At 41.0% G+C, this 22,933-nt stretch overlaps 1 protein-coding gene across 2 annotated transcripts in view; it reads right to left on the bottom strand.

The window, feature by feature from the left end:
• Window positions 1–14,225: 14,225 nt before the first annotated feature.
• lonrf1 (LON peptidase N-terminal domain and ring finger 1) overlaps window positions 14,226–22,933 on the bottom strand; it is a 91,928-nt gene continuing 83,220 nt past the window's right edge. The window contains exons 12-13 of one of the 2 annotated variants that reach the window (XR_007936306.1): window positions 20,593–21,681; window positions 14,226–18,970 (exon numbers count right to left, since the gene is read on the bottom strand). Coding sequence is in view for 1 of the 2 variants with exons in the window: in XM_028813091.2 (XP_028668924.1) it covers window positions 21,532–21,681 (150 nt within the window). In the remaining variant the exon portion in view is untranslated. Of the gene's footprint in view, window positions 18,971–19,901; window positions 21,682–22,933 lie in introns of those variants that run through there. The other variant, XM_028813091.2, reaches the window with a different exon arrangement.

Raw genomic sequence — 22,933 nt, 5'->3', positions numbered from 1 at the left:
CCACCATGCTTCACTGTAGGGATGGTATTGGCCTGGTGATGAGCGGTGCCTGGTTTCCTCCAAACGTGACGCCTGGCATTCACACCAAAGAGTTCAATCTTTGTCTCATCAGACCAGAGAATTTTCTTCAGGTGCCTTTTGGCAAACTCCAGGCGGGCTGCCATGTGCCTTTTACTAAGGAGTGGCTTCCGTCTGGCCACTCTACCATACACGCCTGATTGGTGGATTGCTGCAGAGATGGTTGTCCTTCTGGAAGGTTCTCCTCTCTCCACAGAGGACCTCTGGAGCTCTGACAGAGTGACCATTGGGTTTTTGGTCACCTCTCTGACTAAGGCCCTTCTCCCCCGATCGCTCAGTTTAGATGGCTGGCCAGCTCTAGGAAGAGTCCTGGTGGTTTCGAACTTCATCCACTTACGGATGATGGAGGCCACTGTGCTCATTGGGACCTTCAAAGCAGCAGACATTTTTCTGTAACCTTCCCCAGATTTGTGCCTCGAGACAATCCTGTCCCGGAGGTCTACAGACAATTCCTTTGACTTCATGCTTGGTTTGTGCTCTGACATGAACTGTCAACTGTGGGACCTTATATAGACAGGTGTGTGCCTTTCCAAATCATGTCCAGTCAACTGAATTTACCACAGGTGGACTCCAATGAAGCTGCAGAAACATCTCAAGGATGATCAGGGGAAACAGGATGCACCTGAGCTCAATTTTGAGCTTCATGGCAAAGGCTGTGAATACTTATGGACATGGGATTTCTCCGTTTTTTTATTTTTAATAAATTTGCAAAAATCTCAAGTAAACTTTTTTCACGTTGTCATTATGGGGTGTTGTGTGTAGAATTCTGAGGAAAAAAAATGAATTCAATCCATTTTGGAATAAGGCTGTAACATAACAAAATGTGGAAAAAGTGATGCGCTGGGAATACTTTCCGGATGCAATGTATTTTATATATATGTATATATCCATCCATTATCCAAACAGCTATATCCTAACTACAGGGTCATGGGGGTCTGCTGGAGCCAATCCCAGCCAACACAGGGCGCAAGGCAAGAAACAAACCCTGGGCAGGGCACCAGCCCACCGCAGGGCACATACACACAGTAGGGACAATTTAGGATCGCCAATGTACCTAACCTGCATGTCTTTGGACTGTGGGAGGAAACCCATGCAGACACGGGGAGAACATGCAAACTCCATGCAGGGAGGACCCAGGAAGCGAACCTGGGTCCCCTAACTGCGAGGTAGCAGCACTACCCACTGCGCCACTGTGCTGTCCTTTATATATATAAAATGTTTGTCTGAGGATTAGTGATACTTAGAGATGTTTTAGTCAACTCTTAGAACTAACGAGCCTCTTCATCCTTGTAGTTTGCCGCCAGCAGCAGCAAAAGGAAACGCTGAGGTGTTTGTGGACGCGACAGGACAGGAAGCCACAGTTTGCATGTATCAAGTGCAAAAAAGTCATCTGCAATGCACACCCAGTACAATCCGTCCTACGTCATGTTGAGTGCAAATGCTATGAATTTGTGTTCAGCCAAGCTCAGTACAACAGTGGTGCGCAAAAGCATTCAGTCCTCTTGAAAGTCATCCTAATTCTCCACACAACCAAAGATTTGTGCCCATATTTATCCATCTAGTATTGTCTTCTGCTGTAGCAACACATTTCCTAAGTCAAAATGAATCATTTTCTGTAGATATTGAACTAAAGAAGAACAACTCCATAGTTAGTGTCTGCCAAAGTATTCAAGGCCTACACATTCTTATTTTGTCGAGGACCCTTTTGCTGCAGTAACTGTCTTCGTTCTTTTGTGGTATGTAAGTATGTCTCAGTTTTGCACGTTGTTCACGAGGAATACTTACCCAATCTTCTTGGCAGAATTTCACAGTCAGTGGGATGGCACCTTTGGACAGCAGTTTTTAAATAGTGCCACAGATTCTCAGTAAGGTAAAGATTAGAGCTTTGACTCGGCCATTCCAAAACATTCGCCTTTTTGTTTCTGAGCCATTCCAGTGTCACTTTGGCCTTCTGCTTAGGGTCATCATCATGTTGAAAGATGAATGTTCTCCTGAGCTGTAAGTTCACAGTAAACTGGAACAAGTTCTCTTGCAATAGTGTAAGGTATTTGTGTCCATTAATTATCCCTTCAACTCTGACGAGATTCCCAGTCCCAGCACATGAAGAGCATCCTATTAGCCTGATGCTGCCACCACCATATGTCAGCGTAGGTTTGGTGTTTCTTGAGGCCTGGCCAGTGTTAGTTTTACGCCACACATACCTCTTTGAAGTGTGGCCAAAAAGCTCTGTTTTGGTCTCATCTGACCATCAAACCTTTTTCCACATCTTAACTGGGGTCTTTTTCATGGTTTGTAGCAAATGCCATACATGCTTTTATGTGGACCTTCATAAAGAATGGCTTCTTTGTTCTTTATGTCTCACAGTGGCCTGTTTTATGGAGAGTTCTTGTAATTGTGGACCCCTTGCACCTTCACTCCTGTTTCAGCCAAAAAGCTTTGCAGACTTCTGAGGGTGACAGTTGGATTTTTAGTCGCCTCCCTCACCACTCGGCATCTTCCTCCGATGTTCAGTTTTGAGGGACGGGCTGTTCTAGTAAGACTCTGGGTGCTGGACTTGGACCTGAATCCCATCGATCATCTCTGGAGAGAATTGAAAATAACTGTCCACCGATGATCTCTATCAAACCTAACAAAGCTTGAGAACATCTGTAGAGAAGAATGGCAGAAAATCTCCGAAACCTTTGAGTGGACAAGCCAGTGCCCAGTCTTGAACAAAATCAAACATCTCTGGAGTGACCCGACAATGGCTGCCCACTGACGCTCTCCATTTAAACCCGACAGAGCCAGAGAGGATCTGCAGATGACAAATAGCAGAAAATCTCAAAATGCAGGAGTGCAAAACTTGTCGTGTCAAACACCCAAGAAGACTCTGGGCTGTAATCGCCATCAAAGTAATGCGTACATGTTCTAAATTTCTGTGCTAATGTGACATTTCAGCTTTTTTTATTTTTAATAAATTTGCAAAAAATTGTAAATTTGCAGAAAAGATGGAAATTGACAGGCCAAAAGGAAAGGGATAAGAGTGACTGGAGGGGACTCCCTCTTATTGCTTCGTCACATTTGGGACTTCACAGTTTCAAGAGGAATTGATTCCTTTCAACACCAGGGAGGAGAGCAACTGGTGGACTACGGTGAGGCAGATTTAGAGTCATCCATAACTTGCTTTGGAACTTTTTTGGTCCCGGTACTGAGGAACGAACGTTAGTATCAATACCAAAGTCAACATTTTAGCATCAATCCAACACTAAACAGTTGGCAGTTGAGGTCCTTCCCTATCAATTTTTATGTGCTATTTGTTTAATCAGATTCTCTTTCTCATTAGTGACAATAGCACAATTTCACTTTAGGAAAAGGCCTCACAGTACTGGAGTCCCGGGTTCAAATCCCAATATGGCTGCTGTGTTTGTGGAATCTACATGTCATCCAGATGGACAACTCACATAAATCACTCACATATTTTTTGGTTAAGTAAACTGGTGACATTGAATTGACCCTACGGGAGAAAGGTGTGCGCCCTTAATGGACTGGCACCTTGTCGAGGTGGCACCGTTGACACATGTCACAGTTCCAAGACCTGAGCTCACGCCTGCTGGTGTGACATTCAAAATAGAAGAGATGTTTAAAGACCAGCTTCAAATACCCCTGCAAGAATCTGCATTTTGGACTGAGAGGACCACCTTGGCTCCTGCCTTGGCTGATATTGTCAACTTCACTCTGGTCCCTGAATTAAATTACAGGAGCTTATAGACAGTAAAATGTAATGCCACAAATGAAGATCATTTGAAAACTATCACAAGACAATTTCAAAGTTTGAATTCTTTTTCTAGAAGTGCTACCAAACAAATACTGTTACTTAGTGTTAGAGACACTTCGTATGTGCAAATTTATTCTCCAACACAATTTTACTTGTTATATTTTTATCCGTCTCAGGAGAAGGCTAAAACTAAGCAGCATGAAGAGCACCTTCAAAATTATGAGCGCTGACACACATATACAGTCATATGGAAAAGTTTGGGGACCCCTCTCAGCCTGCATAATAATTGACTCTCCTTTCAACAATAAAGATAACAGTGGTCTGTCTTTCATTTCCTAGGAACATCTGAGTACTGCGGTGTTTTTTAGTGACGCAGTATTTAGTTGTAAGAAATTAAATCAAATGTGAAAAACTGGCTGTGCACAAATGTGGGTCCCCTTGTCATTGTGCTGATTTGAATGCCTGTCACTGCTCAATGCTGATTACTTGGTGTGATGAGCTCATTACGCCTTGAACTTCATAGACAGGTGTGTACAGTCATGAGATATAAAGGTATTTAAGGTGGTCAATTACAAGTTGGGCTTCCTTCCCTTTGACTCTCCTCTGAAGAGGGACAGCATGGGATCCTCAAAGCAACTCTCAAAAGATCTGAAAACAAAGATTGTTGAGTCTCCTGGTTTAGGGGAAGGCTACAAAAAGCCATCTCAGAGGTTTAAACTGTCAGTTTCAACTGTAAGGAATGGAATCAGGAAATGGAAGGCCACAGGCACAGTTGCTGTTAAACTCAGCAGGTCTGACAGGCCAAGAAAAATACAGGAGCGTCATATGAGCAGGATTGTGAGAATGGTTACAGACAACCACAGATCACCTCCAAAGACCTGCAAGAACATCTTGCTGCAGATGGTGTATCTGTACATCGTTCTACAATTCAGCGCAGACTAGTCAGGATAAAAGGAAAGATGACTGCAGCAATGTACAGAGACATCCTGGATGAAAACCTGCTCCAGAGCGCTCTTGACCTCAGACTGGGGTGACGGTTCATCTTTCAGCAGGACAACGACCCTAAGCACACAGCCAAGATATCAAAGGAGTGGCTTGAGGACAACTCTGTGAATGTCCTTGAGTGGCCCAGCCAGAGCCCAGACTTGAATCTGATTGAACATCTCTGGAGAGATCTTAAAATGGCTGTGCACCGACGCTTCCCATCCAACCTGATTGTGCTTGAGAGGTGCTGCAAAGAGGAATGGGCGAAACTGGCCAAGGATAGGTGTGCCAAGCTTGTGGCAGCATATTCAACAAGACTTGAGGCTGTAATTGCTGCCAAAGGTGCATCGACAAAGTATTGAGCAAAGGCTGTGAATACTTATGGACATGGGATTTCTCAGTTTTTTTATTTTTAATAAATTTGCAAAAACCTCAAGTAAACTTTTTTCACGTTGTCATTATGGGATGTTGTGTGTAGAATTCTGAGGAAAAAAATTAATTTAATTCATTTTGGAATAAGGCTGTAACATAACAAAATGTGGAAAAAGTGATGCACTATGAATACTTTCCGGATGCACTGTATGTCCACCACCAAACTAATAAAGCGACATCACCATATATACAGTACCAAAACCCTCCTTTGTCCTAGTAACATATAACAACACAAAACACGAATACAAATAAATGGATACGGAAATGCTGATGATTGAGAATTAGAGTCCGGGTATAAAAACTGTCCTGAATACGGAAGACTGTACGAGAGATAAATGATTTGTTTGAATTTCCCAGCAAATGGAGCAACATCACCGTGAATTCTCGGCGCATAGTCCTGTGCCGGATGTAATTGATTGATAGTTACGCTCGTAAAAGGTGTTTTACCATTTGGGACTGCGGTTTCTTTCCATCATCCGTCCCCCTTTACAGGGACGACATTCACTGACACACACATGAACAGCAAACGGGACGATGGAAACAAGACGCACTCAGACTAACACTGACAACACTATTACTACTATGTAGCCCCGCTACAAACTAAAGAAGAAAAACTCCAAAGTTAGTGTCTGCCTAAGTTTTTAAACTTCTGTGCTTTGGAAGCTCCAGAATTACACAAATGACAAATGAATCACAAGCAACAAAAAGGTGACAGTCATTTGAAAGTCATAATTAAACATAACGAGGTCCTAGTTAAGAGTCCTTTCTATATTCGTGGATTTAAAAAGCCCACTTTGTGAGGCCATAGTCTTTGCTGGACAAAAATGAAGACCAAGGAGCATCCTGCTGATGTGAGAAACAAAGTCATTAAAATGCACAAGGCAGGAAATGGCTGTAAAAAAAAAAGAGTTTGAATGTCTTGTTAAGCACCGTTGGCTCCATCATCAGAAAGTAGAAGGTTCATCACAGCTCACACACTCTTACTAGAACAGGCCGCTACTCCAAACTAAACATCAGAGAGCAGGACGGTGGCTAAAAATCAAATCGTGTCTCTCAGGAGTCTGCAGTGCTCTTTGGCTGAAACTGGAGTGAAGGTGCCTCTGCTGGATGGGAGCAAGAAAGAAATCATTCTTTACGAAGGTCCACATAAATGCAAGTACGAGGTGTGATCAAAAAGTACGGTGAATGTTGATGGAGAGCACCATCCAAGAGCAACGCAAAACAATTCAATGCAACGTTGTGACATGTCCATCCAAGAGCCTAGAACGTATTTGATCCCGTCAGTCGTTTGTGAGCCAAGGTTGAGTTCAAGTGTGTTTTTCAAGTTTGTCATTCCTGACTGTAATGTTGTAGTGGTGGATTAATTGTTGTGCATCTTCAGGAGGAGCGTTCCTGCAAATCTCACCCCTCGCCGCTCATGACTACCGGTAGGACTGTTTCATTCATTTTTTAAGGAAGCTGTTCTCGGGATTCTTCACACCGTATCATTTCACCTGCTTTTGCTGTATTGGACTGTTTAAGGGCATTGTTGCGAGTGTTTATTGTTGTGGTTTGTTTGCGTTTATTGTACATTGCCGTAAGGGGACTGGGGTGGGATTATTTAGCATGTAGTTATATTTTGTTTATTAGTGTTCAATACATTCTTTAATTATTTTATTGCCTGTTATTTTTTGTCTCCGGTTGTGAGTGTGTGCGGGTCAGACCAAGGCTGGCTGCATCCCTGGAATCTCCACCAAAAATAAATAAAAAAATAAATCACGTATTTCAACGGTGTGAATCTTAGCGGCACCGGACCGCTACAAGTTTAAGTGGTATTGCAAAATGATAAAGCCAAAATAAATCTTTTAGAAAGCACAGAATCCTAACTCACCTCTTTTAAGTCAGTGGTTAACTGATGTTATATATTATTTGAAACCAGCAATGGCGCACTGCACAATAACGTGCAGCGAATACACTTGATTTGAGCGTTCCTAGTTTTCATTCTCTTTCTCTGTACGTTTACCATTTGTTTGCTCAGAGGTTGATGCGCTTGCTGCTTCCTGAGCAGCTCTTCTTTACTCCACCCTAGCGGCCCGCTTCTTCTCTTCTTTCATCGGTATCTTTTCACGTTAAAACTGATCAAGTCAGTGTTTGTGTTGCAATTACTTAGTATGTTTTCCTTAATTTTTCACTTAAGCTGGCACTTAAGTCTTCAATCTGCCTCAAGAATGACTTAAGATATGAAGAGGTAGGGGAAGTGACGGCAAAGGCGGTAGAGATGAGAACGGCACCCTTACACACGTGCCGCTGCCGACAGTTGATTCTACAATAAGATAAAATGAAAAAAAAAGAGGAATAACCTCGGAGGTCAATCATCACCCCGAAAGCGGATAGTAGACGTCACGTAGTATATGTGTACCAAATTTCAGGTCAATAGGTCAAACGGTTTGCGAGCTACAGGTGATTTAAAATCCTGGACAGACAAATGAACAGCCACGGTAGCGTATTATATATACATACCAGTAACGGCACGACTTAAGCATTCCTAGTTTTCCTCCTCTTTCTCTGTACGTTTATCATTCATTGGCTCAGAGGTTGATGCGCTTGCTGCTTCCTGAGCAGCTCTTCTTTACTCCACTCTAGCAGCCCGCTTCTTCTCTTCTTTCATCGGCATCTTTTCATGTTAAAATTGATCACGTCAGTGTTTGTGTTGCAATTACTTAGTATGTTTTCCTTAATTTTTCACTTAAGCTGGCACTTAAGTCTTCAATCTGCCTCAAGAATGACTTAAGATATGAAGAGGTAGGGGAAGTGACAGCAAAGGCGGTAGAGATGAGAACGGCACCCTTACACACGTGCCGCTGCCAAGAGTTGATTCTACAATAAGATAAAATGAAAATAAAAAGAGGAATAACCTCGGAGGTCAATCATCACCCCGAAAGCTAGTAGACGTCACGTAGTATATGTGTAGCAAATTTCAGGTCAATAGGTCAAACGGTTTGCGAGCTACAGCCGATTTAAAATCCTGGACAGACAAATGAACAGCCATGGTAGCGTATTATATATAAAGACCAGTAACGGCTTGACTTGAGCATTCCTAGTTTTCATTTTCTTTCTCTGTACGTTTATCATTCGTTTGCTCAGAGGTTGATGCGCTTGCTGCTTCCTGAGCAGCTCTTCTTTTCACCATCCTAGCGGCCCGCTTCTTCTCTTCTTTCGTCAGCATCTTTTCACGTTAAAACTGATTAAGTTAGTTTTTGTGTTGCAATTACTTAGAACGTTTTCTTTAATTTTTCACTTAATCTGGCACTTAAGTCTTCAATCTGCCTCAAGAATGATTAGCGAAGGTGGTAGGGAATGAGAACGGCGCCCATACGCATGCACCACATGGCTGCCCTGCTGCACGCTGCCGAGAGCTGATTCTACAATAAAATAAAAATAAAAAGAGTAATAAAATCATCACCCCGAAAGCGGATAGTAGACATCACGTAGTATATGTGTACCAAATTTCAAGTCAATAGGTTAAACGGTTTGCGAGCTACAGGTGATTTAAAATCCTGGACAGACAAACGAACAGCCACAGTAGCGTATTACAGTAATCCCTCATTTATCGCGGGAGATAGGTTCCAAGGCCGACCGCGATAACTGAATTTCCGCGAAGTAGGGACACCATATTTATTTTATTATTTAACGTGTATTTGGACTTTTTTAAACCCTCCCTGTATTGTTTACAACCCACCATTTACTCTATTAAAAACAGGTACAACTGCTAAGCAATATGAAATCGGTAGATAAGTTTACACTTACTGTATAGCGAAGTACACGTAGCAGCTTGTAGGCGGTCATGACGTCGTCGACCTTGTTGCAAAGATTCCTAAGCAGATTCCATCCAGACTACTGCCTTATCACGTCCACTTGCAACTCGTTTTGCACCCTGATTAAAGGACACAGCGGCCATAGATCTTATATGCTTTTCCTCCTTTTTAAATAAAGAGAATCGATGTCCTGCAGCGGTGTAGCTGTTCCCTTCCTTCAACATATCCAAAACTTTTACCTTTTCTGCAATCATTTGCATCTTCTGTTGGTGCTTGGACACGGCCCCTGAAGCATTAGCACGTTAATGATGAATGAGTGAGATGAGAATTCCTGGTTAATGCAACACTCCGTCGCTGAGTCAATCAGCAGCACACAGGAACTTAACTGCGTGCTCTGATTGGGTAGCTTCTCAGCCATCCGCCAATAGCATCTCTTGTATGAAATCAACTGGGCAAACCAACTGAGGAAGCAAGTAAACAGACCCATTGTCCGCAGAAACCTGCGAAGCAGCGAAAAATCCGCGTTATGTATTTAGATATGCTTACATATAAAATCCGCAAAGTCGTGAATCCGCGAAAAGTGAACCGCGAAGTAGCGAGGGATTACTGTATATATAAAGACCAGTAACGGCTTGACTTGAGCATTCCTAGTTTTCATTTTCTTTCTCTGTACGTTTATCATTCATTTGCTCAGAGGTTGATGCCCTTGCTGCTTCCTGAGCAGATCTTCTTTTCACCACCCTAGCGGCCCGCTTCTTCTCTTCTTTCGTCGGCATCTTTTCACGTTAAACTGATTAAGTTAGTTTTTGTGTTGCAATTACTTAGTACGTTTTCTTAAATTTTTCACTTAATCTGGCACTTCAGTCTTCAATCTGCCTCAACAATGATTAGCGAAGGTGGTAGGGAATGAGAACGGCGCCCGTATGCATGCGCCGCACGGCCGCCCTGCTGCGCACTGCTGAGAGTTGATTCTACAATAAAATAAAATAAAAATAAAAAGAGTAATAAAATCATCACCCCGAAAAGCGGATAGTAGACGTCACGTAGTATATGTGTACAAAATTTCAAGTCAATAGGTGAAATGGATTGCGAGCTACAGGTGATTTAAAATCCTGGACAGACAAACGAACAGCCACAGTAGCGTATTATTAAAGAAGATTGGAAAAAGTCAAATTCTCACTTAGAGGATCTGTGTGAAACTTTTTTTAAAACCCAGCAGGATCAAATAAATAACATTTTAGGATAAGCATTTAAATTGAAGAAGCGGATTCTCTTCCCTTTTTTTATTCTATTTATTTATTTTTCCAACTATTAAAATTTTACTCTGTTGGCCTAGCTCTCTCTCTTATGGGTGGGGGTTGATTTGATTCAAACCTAGTTTTGTTAAATTTGACTTGCTTATATGGAATGTTATTCGATTTTAATAAATCCAATCAAATGTTTAAAAAAATAGAAAGAAAGAAGTCAAGTTTCTGTCATTATACGAGGGGAAGTCAAGCTAAAGTTAGAAAATGGGATTTATCAGAAAATGAAACTAAGCTTAACAAACCTGATGCTGTCATTTCTCAAGGTCGTCTCCACTCTTCTCAATGCACTTGCGCCACTTGCCTGGATTCCAGCAGAAGAAAAGGTTCTGTCTTGTCCTCATCACCACTCGTGCACCCGAGTTATTATCGATCACTTCATGCCGAGGGGTACTCCATTCACTAGTGCAAGTTACTGTGACTTGCTGAAGACCCAATGTGAAGCCTGCTATTCGATCCAAGCGGTGGGGACTGCTGCCTCAAGGAGTCCTTTTGTGGGCTGCAAGATAATAACAACCACACTGCTAAGAACACCAAGGCTTGTCTGGAAAAACTGAAGAGTGAGGTATTGCCACATCTTCCTTATTCGCCAGATTTGGTTTCCACCTTTTTGGACCACAAAAAAATAAAACATCTGGGTGGTCGTTGATTTAAGAACAGATGATGACGTGAAGAAAGTGGTGCATGAGTGGTGGCGAGGACAAGACAAAACCTTTTCTTCTGCTGGAATCCAGGCAAGTGGCGCAAGGGTATTGAAAAGGGTGGAGACTACATTTGAGAAATGACAGCATCTGTTTTGTTAAGCTTCGATTCATTTTCTGCTAAATCCCACTTTCTAACTTTATCTTGACCCCCCCCCCCGTAATTCTCAGCAGTCACATTAAGAGCTGATACATTCAGACAAAATGAAAAATTGGGAAACAGAAAATTCGCCCATCCTACTCATGGCCCAGAACTCAGAATAAAACTGCTCCATATCATTCTACCAATGTGCAATATAGACCTTAAGTCAACAAGTGCAATTTGTATATTTTGTAAAGTACTTTTACTATTCGGTTTGTTATTATTTTCTCTCTTCTTGTCTTTTTAACTGTTATTCCTCTTATTAATTCTTATGCTGTGTACGCCCAAAAATGTTTGCAAAAGCACGTTTCCTTGCACTGTGACGATGCGGGTTTGCTGCATGCTCCCATCGTCCGTCAGGGAGCCCTTGAACCCAACACCGTCGGTAATGTCACCAATGAGCTCGGCAGTTGAGGCACAACAATAGAGCAAGGGGATGGTGTAAAAAAAAAAAAAAAAAAAAAAAAAAAAAGGTGCAAAAGTGCTTTTATTATAAATCAATAAAACAAAACAATGTGTCCAAATAAAAGTGCAGTGCACTCAAAAATCTTCATTAAAGAAACAATCCATAAAAACAAGTGCCAAGTGGAGGTTAAAACTAATAAATAGAAAAACAGTCCTTTAAAAATGAGGTTTAAACAATGCTGGAAGCAATCCTTAACAACACAAAGCACAATGTCTTCTTTAACTGGTGACCCCCCCCCCCCCCCTGCTTCTCCCTATACAGGCTTCACAACAGGGGAGCCACCCTACCTGCAGCTGTCCTTCCTTCTTCATTCTGGTCTGGAGGCCTCCCAATCCCTGGCTTCGGTCACACAGTCTCCAGACTGAGACTTGGTTTCCTTGACGACCAGGACGCTCATGTCAGGGACTTCACCAACCAAGCCTCCCGACTCCCGCTGCCTTCACGGTCTTATGCAGCCACCCGTCCTTCTTCTCCGGTCACTTTAGCTCCATGATCGCTCAGCTGGAGCGACCATTTCCTTCTGCCCCATCGAGTGTCGGCCAAAAATTGATAGCACCCAGCGTCAAAGCAGTGCTACTATTTCTGTGTCATTTACCTTTCTTTTTCATATTCACATCAATGACGTGGGACTTCTCACACACACACCGAAATTAATTGCATATCGTTTACAAATTTAATTCGCTTGATTGGAATAATTCTGTAACAATATAATGGTGCATGGAATGGCCAAATTATTCCAACTACCATAGCTGCTTTAGTGTTGTTAGAAGACATCGCAAATGGAAGAATTAGAAGAGATGATGACTAGCTTCTAAGTTGATTTCGATTTCCAAGAGCTACCCTCCTGGAGGAATTGTGCTCTACCTGCTCCTCTGGAAGTTCTGTCCACTCTCAGGTTTTGAACCACAGGAGCTTCTCAATGTGAACTTGCTGACCAATCTGGTATTTCACAGACATCCCCAAGTTGTGCCATGTCAGCTGTATAGGATGGTATTATCTACTTGTCGTCCAGATTTCCTTACACTGTGCTTGAACTGTGAAACATCAAAGCGCAATTTGCAGCAAAATCCAGTTTTCCAAATGTAATCAGAGTGGTCAGTTGCATGTACATTGCTATTGCAACAGCGCTGGACTAGTTAAATCAGCCAGAGACGAATCGCCAAAAGAATGAGCTGGCATTGCATCATATACAGGTGGGGATCCAATGAAAATGGCAGCTCCGTACAGTTGAACTAGTGTGGCCAAAGGCAAGCAGTCCTTTCAAAGATAGCGAGTCACCTCAAATAGCCATGTGAAGAGAAGAGAATCGATCCACTGTGTCGCTCGGTGCAGATGCTACACTATAAAGGTGCTTTCAGAGTATAAATTTGCTTATGTATATAAAATGCATTTCCACTCTAAAAATGTGTTGCTATATAGTCCACAGAAAGTGTGTTGCATTGTGCAAGCATGTAGTGTCCTGCATAATGTGGCACACAATCGTGGCTTGTCTGTACCTGAAGAGATGTGCTATGATGAACTTGACCCTGACCCACCAAATGATCAGCCAAATCAGACAGCTTTACAACTTCATTTGAATATAATTAGCAGAATGTAAAAACAGCATGCATTTCTTTTTTAACCAATCAATTTAATTTTTGGTTAGTATCACACAGTACACCTTTATATTCCTTAGTTCATTGACCACATCTCCTACAGGATCCACTAATGCATTTTTTGACTCAGAAGAGTCCGTCAGCATGCAGCCAGCTGGCCGGTCTTCCAGCGGTTTCCGAGACAGGTTTGAATGCAGCCAGCATCCTAAGACAAACAGCACCATCATGTCATCAGCACGGGGGGGGTTAGCTTTTGTAATAATGTCTGAAACAGAACAAACAGAGACTGGGCTGTGACTCGTCTATTCACTGTGATATCTGACCGCTTCTTTTTTTATTTCGGGCCCTGTGTGACTTTCTGAACTTGAACTTATGAGTGTTTCCACCACATTTTTCTTTCTTATACCACTGCTTAAGCCAACAAATAGTATATTTTTCCTTGCCTCCACTTTGCATTTGCTGCAATTCCTCTTTACTCACATGCTTTTGCTGTCATCTTTTAACCAAACACTGAACGGAAGGTGCAATTTATATGGATTTGCATATTAAAATATGCAAAATTCTGGGAGGAGTTGAGGTGGGGCGACAGGTGCGTGCACGTGCATTACTTTTTACATTGACTGGGATTTATAGAGCTGAAGTGCGTGGAAGTTGGCTTAAGCACGGTTTTGTGCATCTGGAATTTTTAGTGTGAATTCTACACACGGCGTTATACAAGAGGCCCCAGGCGTTCGACTGAATGCATGAATTTGACGCAGAATTAAATACAAAAACTGATATTCTTGTTAATCACCAGTTACATTACTCCCTTTATTTCATATGCTCCCATATGCTGTGTATTTTATATTACCATATCTTGTATACTGCGGTGGGTTGGCACCCTGCCCGGGATTGGTTCCTGCCTTGTGCCCTGTGTTGGCTGGGATTGGCTCCAGCAGACCCCCGTGACCCTGTGTTCGGATTCAGCGGGTTGGAAAATGGATGGATGGATGGATATCTTGTATATATAATTTATTTTTTTACAGTTAACCCTTTACAAGTCAAAACATGGTATTTTAGCAAATACATGTCTCTACTATTGCTTTGAAAATCTGAATTACAATTTTTGCACTAAATAACCAAGTTAAGACAGCTGTGGGGGTCAAGGAACAGAGACATACCACTTTAAAAACAAAAGTTTTTAAAAATTGCACAAATGAGAAAAAAATATATATTTAGCATTACTGAGACAAACGAACAATGAGGGTTAATGCATTAGAGAATAAAATAAAAGAGCAGCACATAGTGAATTTATTCAAATGAGGACTCAAAACAGCTAATTCAATTCTCCTTTAAAACATTATAAACAACTGCGGTACTCCTAGATCATTTAACACAGTCTGTCACTGTGTAAAAAAGTATTTTACACCAAGGCAGAAGGCTCCTGCATGAACTCGAGGAAGTCAGTAGTAATTATGGTAATGGAAAGAACATCACGAATGAGGAAGCACTTACATGTACAAAGATCTGTAGTAATTAGGACAAGGCCATTAAGGCATGTAGTTGAAACAGAAATCCTGATTGATTTAAAAAATAATAACAATAATAAAAAAAACCCACACCACATACATTTTGATGACACAATTGGTCAGCTAAACTACTACATTCATGAAACTACTACTGACTAACCAGGCAAGTGTGAAGAACTAACCTGCTTCCTTCCATATGCAATATTTCCTAATTTTTAAATACTTAATTACATAAACACGGCAGGTAATACACATGATCAGCTAAAATATAAGGGAAAAACAGTTTGAAAATGATCTCATTATGATAAGGCTTAGGCAACTCTTATTAACAATTTCTGGCAACATAAGGTTTAAAAACAGGCAACTGTACCTCTGTCTGTTAGTGAGAAGATCTAAGGTGTATTAATCCCTTTAAAATTTCCAGTTGTTTTTCTAAAGAACTGTCCAGTTCGAGGTCAGTGCAAGCTGATCCCTATTCCAGAAGTGCTAGGCACAAAAACATGAATTAATTCTGGATGGGGAGAAATACATCACTTAGCACATTTAAATGTGTTCCGATAACTAATTAGGTTATTCACAGAAACCCTTATTCTGGTTAGAGAAGTGGGGTTAACAGAGGTAGATTTCTCCATAATTACCTCGATCATGCGGCCATGTAAACCCTTAACTGGGTTTCCATTAAGGATTTTGTAGTCTGCACATGTCTGTTTCTCTCTGTCTGCCTGCACGTGTATTTGCTTCACACATTCATCAAGCATCAACACATAGAAGTGTCCACAAAATGCTTTTCCAGAGGAAAATGTTCAGGTGATCGCACAATTCCTTTTCCTGGCTGAAACAATCTGTCTCAATAAATCAAAAATTTCTCAATTTATGTTGATGAGATGAATGTACAGTGCTAAACTCTGCAACATAATCTTGAGAGCAGTAGGGTGACACGTTAAAAGTAATGTGCGCTGCATAGTCCGATTACTTTTGAAAGTAACGAGCAACCTACTGCAATACTTCTCTTATCGAAGTAAAAATACCTGTTGTTATTCCGGCAGTACTGGGTTGTAAGGCAAGAAGATATCCTGGGGCCTCATGTATAAATGGTGCGTATGCACAGAAATGTTGCGTACAAATGTTTCCACGGTCAAATCGCGATGTATAAAACCCAAACTTGGCTTAAAGCCACACACATTTCCACGGTAGTTCATACCCTGGCGTACGCAAGTTCTTCGTTCGGTTTTGCAGACTGGCAGCACCCAGCATCAAAGCAGTGCTACTGCTCCTTTGTGGTTTCCCTTTCTTGTTTTACATCCACATCCCTGACGCGGCTTTATAAATACACTGAAATTAACCGCATATTGTTTATAAGTTTAATGCATCTGATTGTAATTAACCTGTAACAACATAATGGTCCACAGAATGGTCAAACTATTCCAAATACCATAACTGCTTTAGCATTGTTACTCTCACTGCACCTTCTTCTTCTTCTTTCTGCTTCTCCCATTAGTGGCTGCCACAGCGGATCATCTTTTTCCATATTACTCTCACTGCACCACTCGGAGTATTTATATCACTGTATCTGAGTGTGAATCACAGCTGTACAGCAGCTGATCGGAAAGAGAATTATCGGTATACAGCATCAAGCACACGCTGCCTCAGCCATTCGCTATTTGAACTGCTCTCATCCGACAAACGCTTCAGAACCTATCCTGTGCGGACCTCGTGCTTCAGAAACAGTTCCATCCCAAGAGATATAAACACACTCATTCAGTCCATCAAGTGCTCCTTATAGAACTGTTTGTACTTGTAAGTACAATTACCTCACTGTAAACTTGCGATACAGTTATAATATTGCACAACCTGAGCCACTTTATAAAGCGCGTATTTACATATGATGACGATATCATTATTAAGATGAAATGCTGAAAATATGTTTATTAGATAAAACTTTAACTTTAACTACATGGTGCCGCAGCGCTAGCAAGGAGCTGGAGCTTTGTTCACGGATTGTTCCTGCCTCGCGTTGTATTCTTGCTGTGGCTGGCGCAACACTGGAAGGATAGATGGATAGAATAATTAAACATTACGAAGATATTTCAATGTTCCTTAAAAGTTTTGAAGAATCAGCATTCTAAGCTTACAGATGGCTTAACGTCTATTACAGAGCTGATTGTGTGGGGACTTTGGTATTTGGAGAAACAAAAGTAAGGACAGGAATTGGGGGTTAGTACATTTGAAAGAGACAGTATTTCTGTAATAAAGTATTTCATCGAAGGTCGCGCACGGCGCAGCAAGCATCATGCGTGAGACATGAAAAATCACTGCGCCACCGTGTTCCCATGTTTAATAACATGCTTTAACTCCTATCATCATGAAAATGATATCACGCATACTTTTCAGCATTTTAATTATTCACAGAGCTGGAATATTATGAATGTAATGGATTCTGTGTCCTGTCGGAGGAAGAGAAAGCCCGGAAGCACATAGTGATCCACGCACATAGAGTACAGAGAAGATCAAATACAAAACATAGCATTTAACGTGCTACATTAATTTAATAGTTTCTCAAATCCCATCGTAACTAAACGATTTTAAGATGAAGTTTATGATGTTCTGCTTTAATGACAAAATAAACTACGTGATTAAAGTGGAAATTTCGAGATTAAAGTTGACATTTCGTGCTTTTTTCCCACTGTGTGCCTTTTTTTTTTCTCTGTACCCTAATAAACTTTCATATGACACTCAGACGGTGGGCTACGACTCGCCTTTTCATGGCGACTTTGATATGTGACAACTTCTTTTTTATTTCGGGCTCTGTGCGACTTTGTAAAGTTGAGCTTTCGAGTTTCTCTGACACGCTATGTCACTTCCTTTTGTTGTTTATACCACTGTTTAAACCAACAAATAGTATGTTTTTCTTTGCCTCCATTTGGTATTCGCTGAAATTCTTCTATTTTCCCTCGTACTTTTGCTATTGTCTTTTCACAGAAGGCTGCGCTTAAGGGCTATTTATATTGATTTGCATATTCAAAGAGGCGTAATTCTGGGAGGAGTTGGGGCGGGACAGTAGGCGTGTGCACGTGAGATACTTTTCATGCTGATCAGGATTTATGGAGCGGAAGAACGTGGAAGTTGGCATTCACACAGATTTATGCATCTGGATTTTTTTGTGCGTACACACATTTCCGCTTTTGTGCTTACGCCATGTTATAGTGTGAGTTCTACGCACGCCATTATACATGAGGCCCCTGGTCCTTTGCAGGGCTCAATCACACAGCCGAGCAGAAACAAGTTTGCTTTGTGCAATCTGGTAACAGAAACTTGTAAATAAAAGGCCTATCTGACTAAACACATCTATAAAACACAAGAAAATTATCACTTGCTGATGTTTGGAATCACGGAAGTCAATGATGGCATTTTACTCTTTTTGTGCAGTTTGATGACGTTGGAACGTTTTGACAAAGGAGAACTCCAGAAGACATGTAAACACAAGTTATGAAGAAATCAGGTTTCTCCCTTAACCGGATTATTCACTTTACCCCGCGCTTATGTGTGTGCATGTAAACGCACTAATGTTTAAACTGATCTGACTATAAATCTAACATCGGGAAGAGAGATATAAAACTATATACGCAATAGTATTTACTTGTTAAAAAATTGTCAAAATGATTTCTATCAGAATTAACATTAAAGTTTACCTTAAAACATGGTGAAATCCAAACTACAGCAGCTGTATATTCAAGAAAGAAACAGTCAATACAGGACTTCGGTCAGCTTGCTGCCTTTGATGCAAAATTTACGTATTTGTTAGTGACACCTCAGACTACCATTTAATTTATTTTGTATTGCTTATATATCACATTCTTGTTTACTATTTAAGGCACCTAGATGACAGGTTGGAAAGGTGCCATCGAAAACCAAAAATGACAGAACTTTGGTAAGAGCCTCATACAATCAGTCACAAAGGCTATGCCCACAATAGTACATTTTTATTTGAAAAATAGCATTTTTAAATGAAAATGATTTCCAACCACAGTAGTGTTTTCAATTTGTTTCTGAAAGTACCTCTGCTACAAATAAAATGACCAAATGCACATTTGATGTGCCATTTGTCCACAATGGATATTGAGCGCATCAGCAGAGACAGGAAGAAGATGAATCCTCCCCGCTAGACATTCATTTGCTGCTTGCGTTTTCACATGGAGAACAGTAATGGCATACCTGACAAACAAAGCAGATTGTTTTGTATGGACTGGATGATGAGGTGAGATGTTTACTGAGAGCAACACAAAAGTATAACGCGGGCAAGGAAGCTAAGAAAATGTGATGAGCAGGACCCAATCAGGAAAGGCCCATGAAAAACACAAACCAATCAGAACTGTGTTTTCACACACATGCACTAGTAGCGGCAATTTAGCCTCACCAAATCCTCTAACCTGCATGTCTTTGGAAGGAAACCGGAGCACCCCAGGCAGGGAACACAAGAGACGTGACCTCCTTACTGTGAGGCAGCAGCGCTTGCACTGCGCCACCATGTCTATCACATGTTTAATTATTAACAGTTGTGACAGATGGCCAGGACCCCTCTTCACCACATCTGCCAGGGGGAAAAGGGTGGGAAGCCCAGTATCTCCCCCTGGACGCTAGATGGCAGCCTCCCTGGATTGCAGCCGTGCCTCTGACTCCCCCAGGGCTTCATGGGGATTGGAGTTCTGTGCAGCTCTGTGGGGTTCCGCAGGCACCGCCAGGGAGTGCTTCTACAGGAGCGGCTGGGCCCTTTTGGGCACTGGTATCACCTTACCCGGAAGTGCAGCCGGATGTAACTAATCAACCACCTGGAGCACTTCCGGGTACCCAATAAAAGGGAGCCAGCGACCACCACTCGAGGGCCAGTGTCGGGTGGAAGGAGGACAAAGCTGTGGAGGAGTGGTGGTGAAAGAAAGAGAGAGGAGTGTGGTGCCTCAGTGCTTGGGATTGTGTTATGGCTGGAGGGATTACGGGGAAGACGTGCCCTCCAGCTGAAGAAAAATAAAAATCTTTTTGTTTGATACGTGCCTCCTGTGTCAAGTCTGTGCCGGGTTGGGCACAATATAGCACCTTTCTTACACAGTATAAATTATTTAAATGAAGTTAACAATGTATCTGTAAAATGTAATATTATAGATGCTTTAATGCATTTCATCATGTAAATAGTATTAAGAATAAATCTTAAGATTCTAAATATTCAGAGAGCTGTAACATTATGAATTGAATGTATTCTGTGTGGCGATCGCTGCCTGTGGCTCCAAGAGGAAGCCTGTTTAAGAAGCCCGTAGCTGTTAGATAGATAGATAGATAGATAGATAGATAGATAGATAGATAGATAGATAGATAGATAGATAGATAGATAGATAGATAGATAGATAGATAGATAGATAGATAGATAGATAGATAGATAGATAGATACTTTATTAATCCCAATGGGAAATTCACAACTGGTTTGGGGATCACTTAGACTACAAAGCATTTAAAGTACTACTTTAGTTACGGGTGGGATTGAAAAACTCTTAATACAATTAAACATTGATTTAAAGATGAAGTTTATGACGTTCTACTTTAATGACGACATAAGCTACGAGATTAAAGTGGAAATTCTGAGATTAAAGTGGAAATTTCATCTTTAATGACAAAATAAACTTAAATTAAAGTGGAAATTTCAAATTGAATCACAAAATATACCTGTTTTTTCTTCACTGTGTCCCTAATACACTTCCATAGAGCATGCACTGATTGAACAGCACGATAAAAAACACATTGAAATGAATTTAACTTAGGTAGCCTCAATTCTGAAGATGTTACCTTACCTGAATTCCCCTTTCTGTAGAATAAATCTTTTTAAAAGAGGTTAAAGCGGTATCATTTTCTGCACTTGCATATCACTGTAAAGTGTAATCCCTTTCAAAGCTCCTTAATGTGCCACTTAGTCTGAAGCAGTACTTTTAAGTAGATATTTCTTCAAAAGATTTGAGCCCTCAAGAAACCTTCACTTAAGACGTATTCAGTAATTCTGCTGAAAGGAGACAGAAAGCTTCTGGAATTTACACCATAACACATTCATAGAGGTCAAAACGACTACGCGTTACTGATGATTCAAACCCAGGTGACACGTTTTCTCAAGTTTAGACCTGCTGGACCTGAATGATTTCTACTCGAGTGCCTAATTGCTTGTAAATTTACAAATATGATACTTTTTCATTGGCTTTCAAAGACGGATGTTATTTCAGACGTGAATGTAGTGAAAAGTTAAGCAAAATGACACCTTTTATTGGCTAACTAAAAAGATTACAATATGCAAGATTTCGAGGCAACTGAGGCCCCTTCTTCATTTTGCTTGACTTCTCACTACATTCATAATGGCTAACGCGGTACAACACTATGGTATTTCAGAAATGAAAAAGACAAGTTCAAAAAACAAATTATTTCGGACAACAAATATGAATGTTTAACCAGTAACATTAAATGTTTAACAATATAATGACAAACAATGAAGAGTACATGATAATTGACAATTATATCATACGTTCTTAATCAGATAAATATTTTTGAGTGTAAATTTAAGGGACAGCAGATTTGCTCAAAATTTTGCAGAAAGGAGTACTCATTTATGCATGACTGAAAAATGATGCCATCAGCATATTGTCTAAAACTAATAAAAATCTGGTAACAGTCATATCATACATAAACTTGGCTACAGATGCAACACTCCTTATACACAAACTCCTTTCATAGAACCTCATAAAAAATCAGTTCTTTGAGAGAATCTCCAGGATGGCACGCAGGTGGCAGAGTCTGTCTTTCAAGGATGTCAATGACAGAACTTTGATTTGATAAGCTGGTTCTAGTTGCAGAACTGAAAGGAGCCACCAGCACCACAGTGGACCGTTTGAAGATGCCTGTGGGAAGAAAAATTTAAAAAAGGTCAAATGAAGGCAGAGTAGGTTATAATATTAGATTGCACGTCCCTCTTTTAACACTGAATGCGAGGTAGGAGTCAACTTATATGTCATTGAGACGGGAGAGGTGCGATGTAAGAGATAACTTGTACCTTAGTGTCATGTTTCAGCTAGCATTTTCCCATTGGCTTGGGTTCAAAGTCATGTTTCTGGTCTATTGTGTCTAATTTTATGTATTTATTTGTACTGATATTTCTTTTGTTTACTATGTATGTTTTTCTTTGTGTTTATGTGTAAGTGGATTAGGTCAAGTTTATGTCCCATGGATTTTTGTGGGTGGTTCCCCAAGGGGTGGATCCAGCTGCCAATCATCACCAGGGACGGCCCTATTTATGGGTGAGCCTTCCATAGTTCCTGGTGGTTCATTTCAAACGCACTAGGGAGTGAAGAGTTTCTTGTGTTTCCTGTGACTTTTCCTTGCTTTGTGATTTCCCAGATTTTCGACCCTGTGTCTGTGTTGGAACTGTGTTTATTGATTTTTGAACCACGGCTCTGTCTAGACAACAATTTTTGGATTCTGTTTTGACACTTTGATTACCTTGTATAGTCTTGCGTTTTCTGGCAATTCTTTTGTGCTCTTAGGAGTTCATGCGTTGCAGGACCTTTTGTTATGGTAAACCTTTTATTTTCATCGAGATTTTTCTCAGACCTTTGGGTTTCTAGTCAGGGTTTTTGATGGTCCACCCGCCTCCCTCTAATGGGCAATTTTTAAAAGTGTTTTTGGACTTCCGCAGTCACGGCTCTCAGCATATTGCCAGTGTGCTGGCGATCACTGCTTACCTACTACAGTGCTGCCAACTAGTGGACAGCCATAGAATTTTTTTTTTGGTGGCAGGAGCTTGCTGAAAACAGTGTTATAAATTGACAATAAGTAGTTATGTCATCAAAAAAAAAGGTACAATGCTGTGGATGTTTTCAAACAACTAAATTTATTGTAAGATGAATATTATGATGATAATGACAGATTGGTATGCTGATGTGGATAGCTGGCCCAAAGGCGTTTTTTCATTACATGCTTTCCAACTTGTCATGACTGACCGGACAGCACTACAGTGAAATTCTATGAGCCCAAACAGTCGGTAACTTATCAAATGTGTTGTGTGCAACAAGAGTGAACGGTGCAAAGAAATGCATTGCTTCTAAGCCCCCATTCTGAGTGGTGCCATTCATCTAGGACTCTCATTCAACTGGA

This window comes from Erpetoichthys calabaricus, chromosome 11 (genome assembly GCF_900747795.2).
Source record: "Erpetoichthys calabaricus chromosome 11, fErpCal1.3, whole genome shotgun sequence".
In the NCBI taxonomy this organism is placed as follows: domain Eukaryota; kingdom Metazoa; phylum Chordata; class Cladistia; order Polypteriformes; family Polypteridae; genus Erpetoichthys; species Erpetoichthys calabaricus.
The sequence above is the reverse complement of the archived record's forward strand: the minus strand, read 5'-3'. Positions and strand labels throughout refer to the sequence as shown.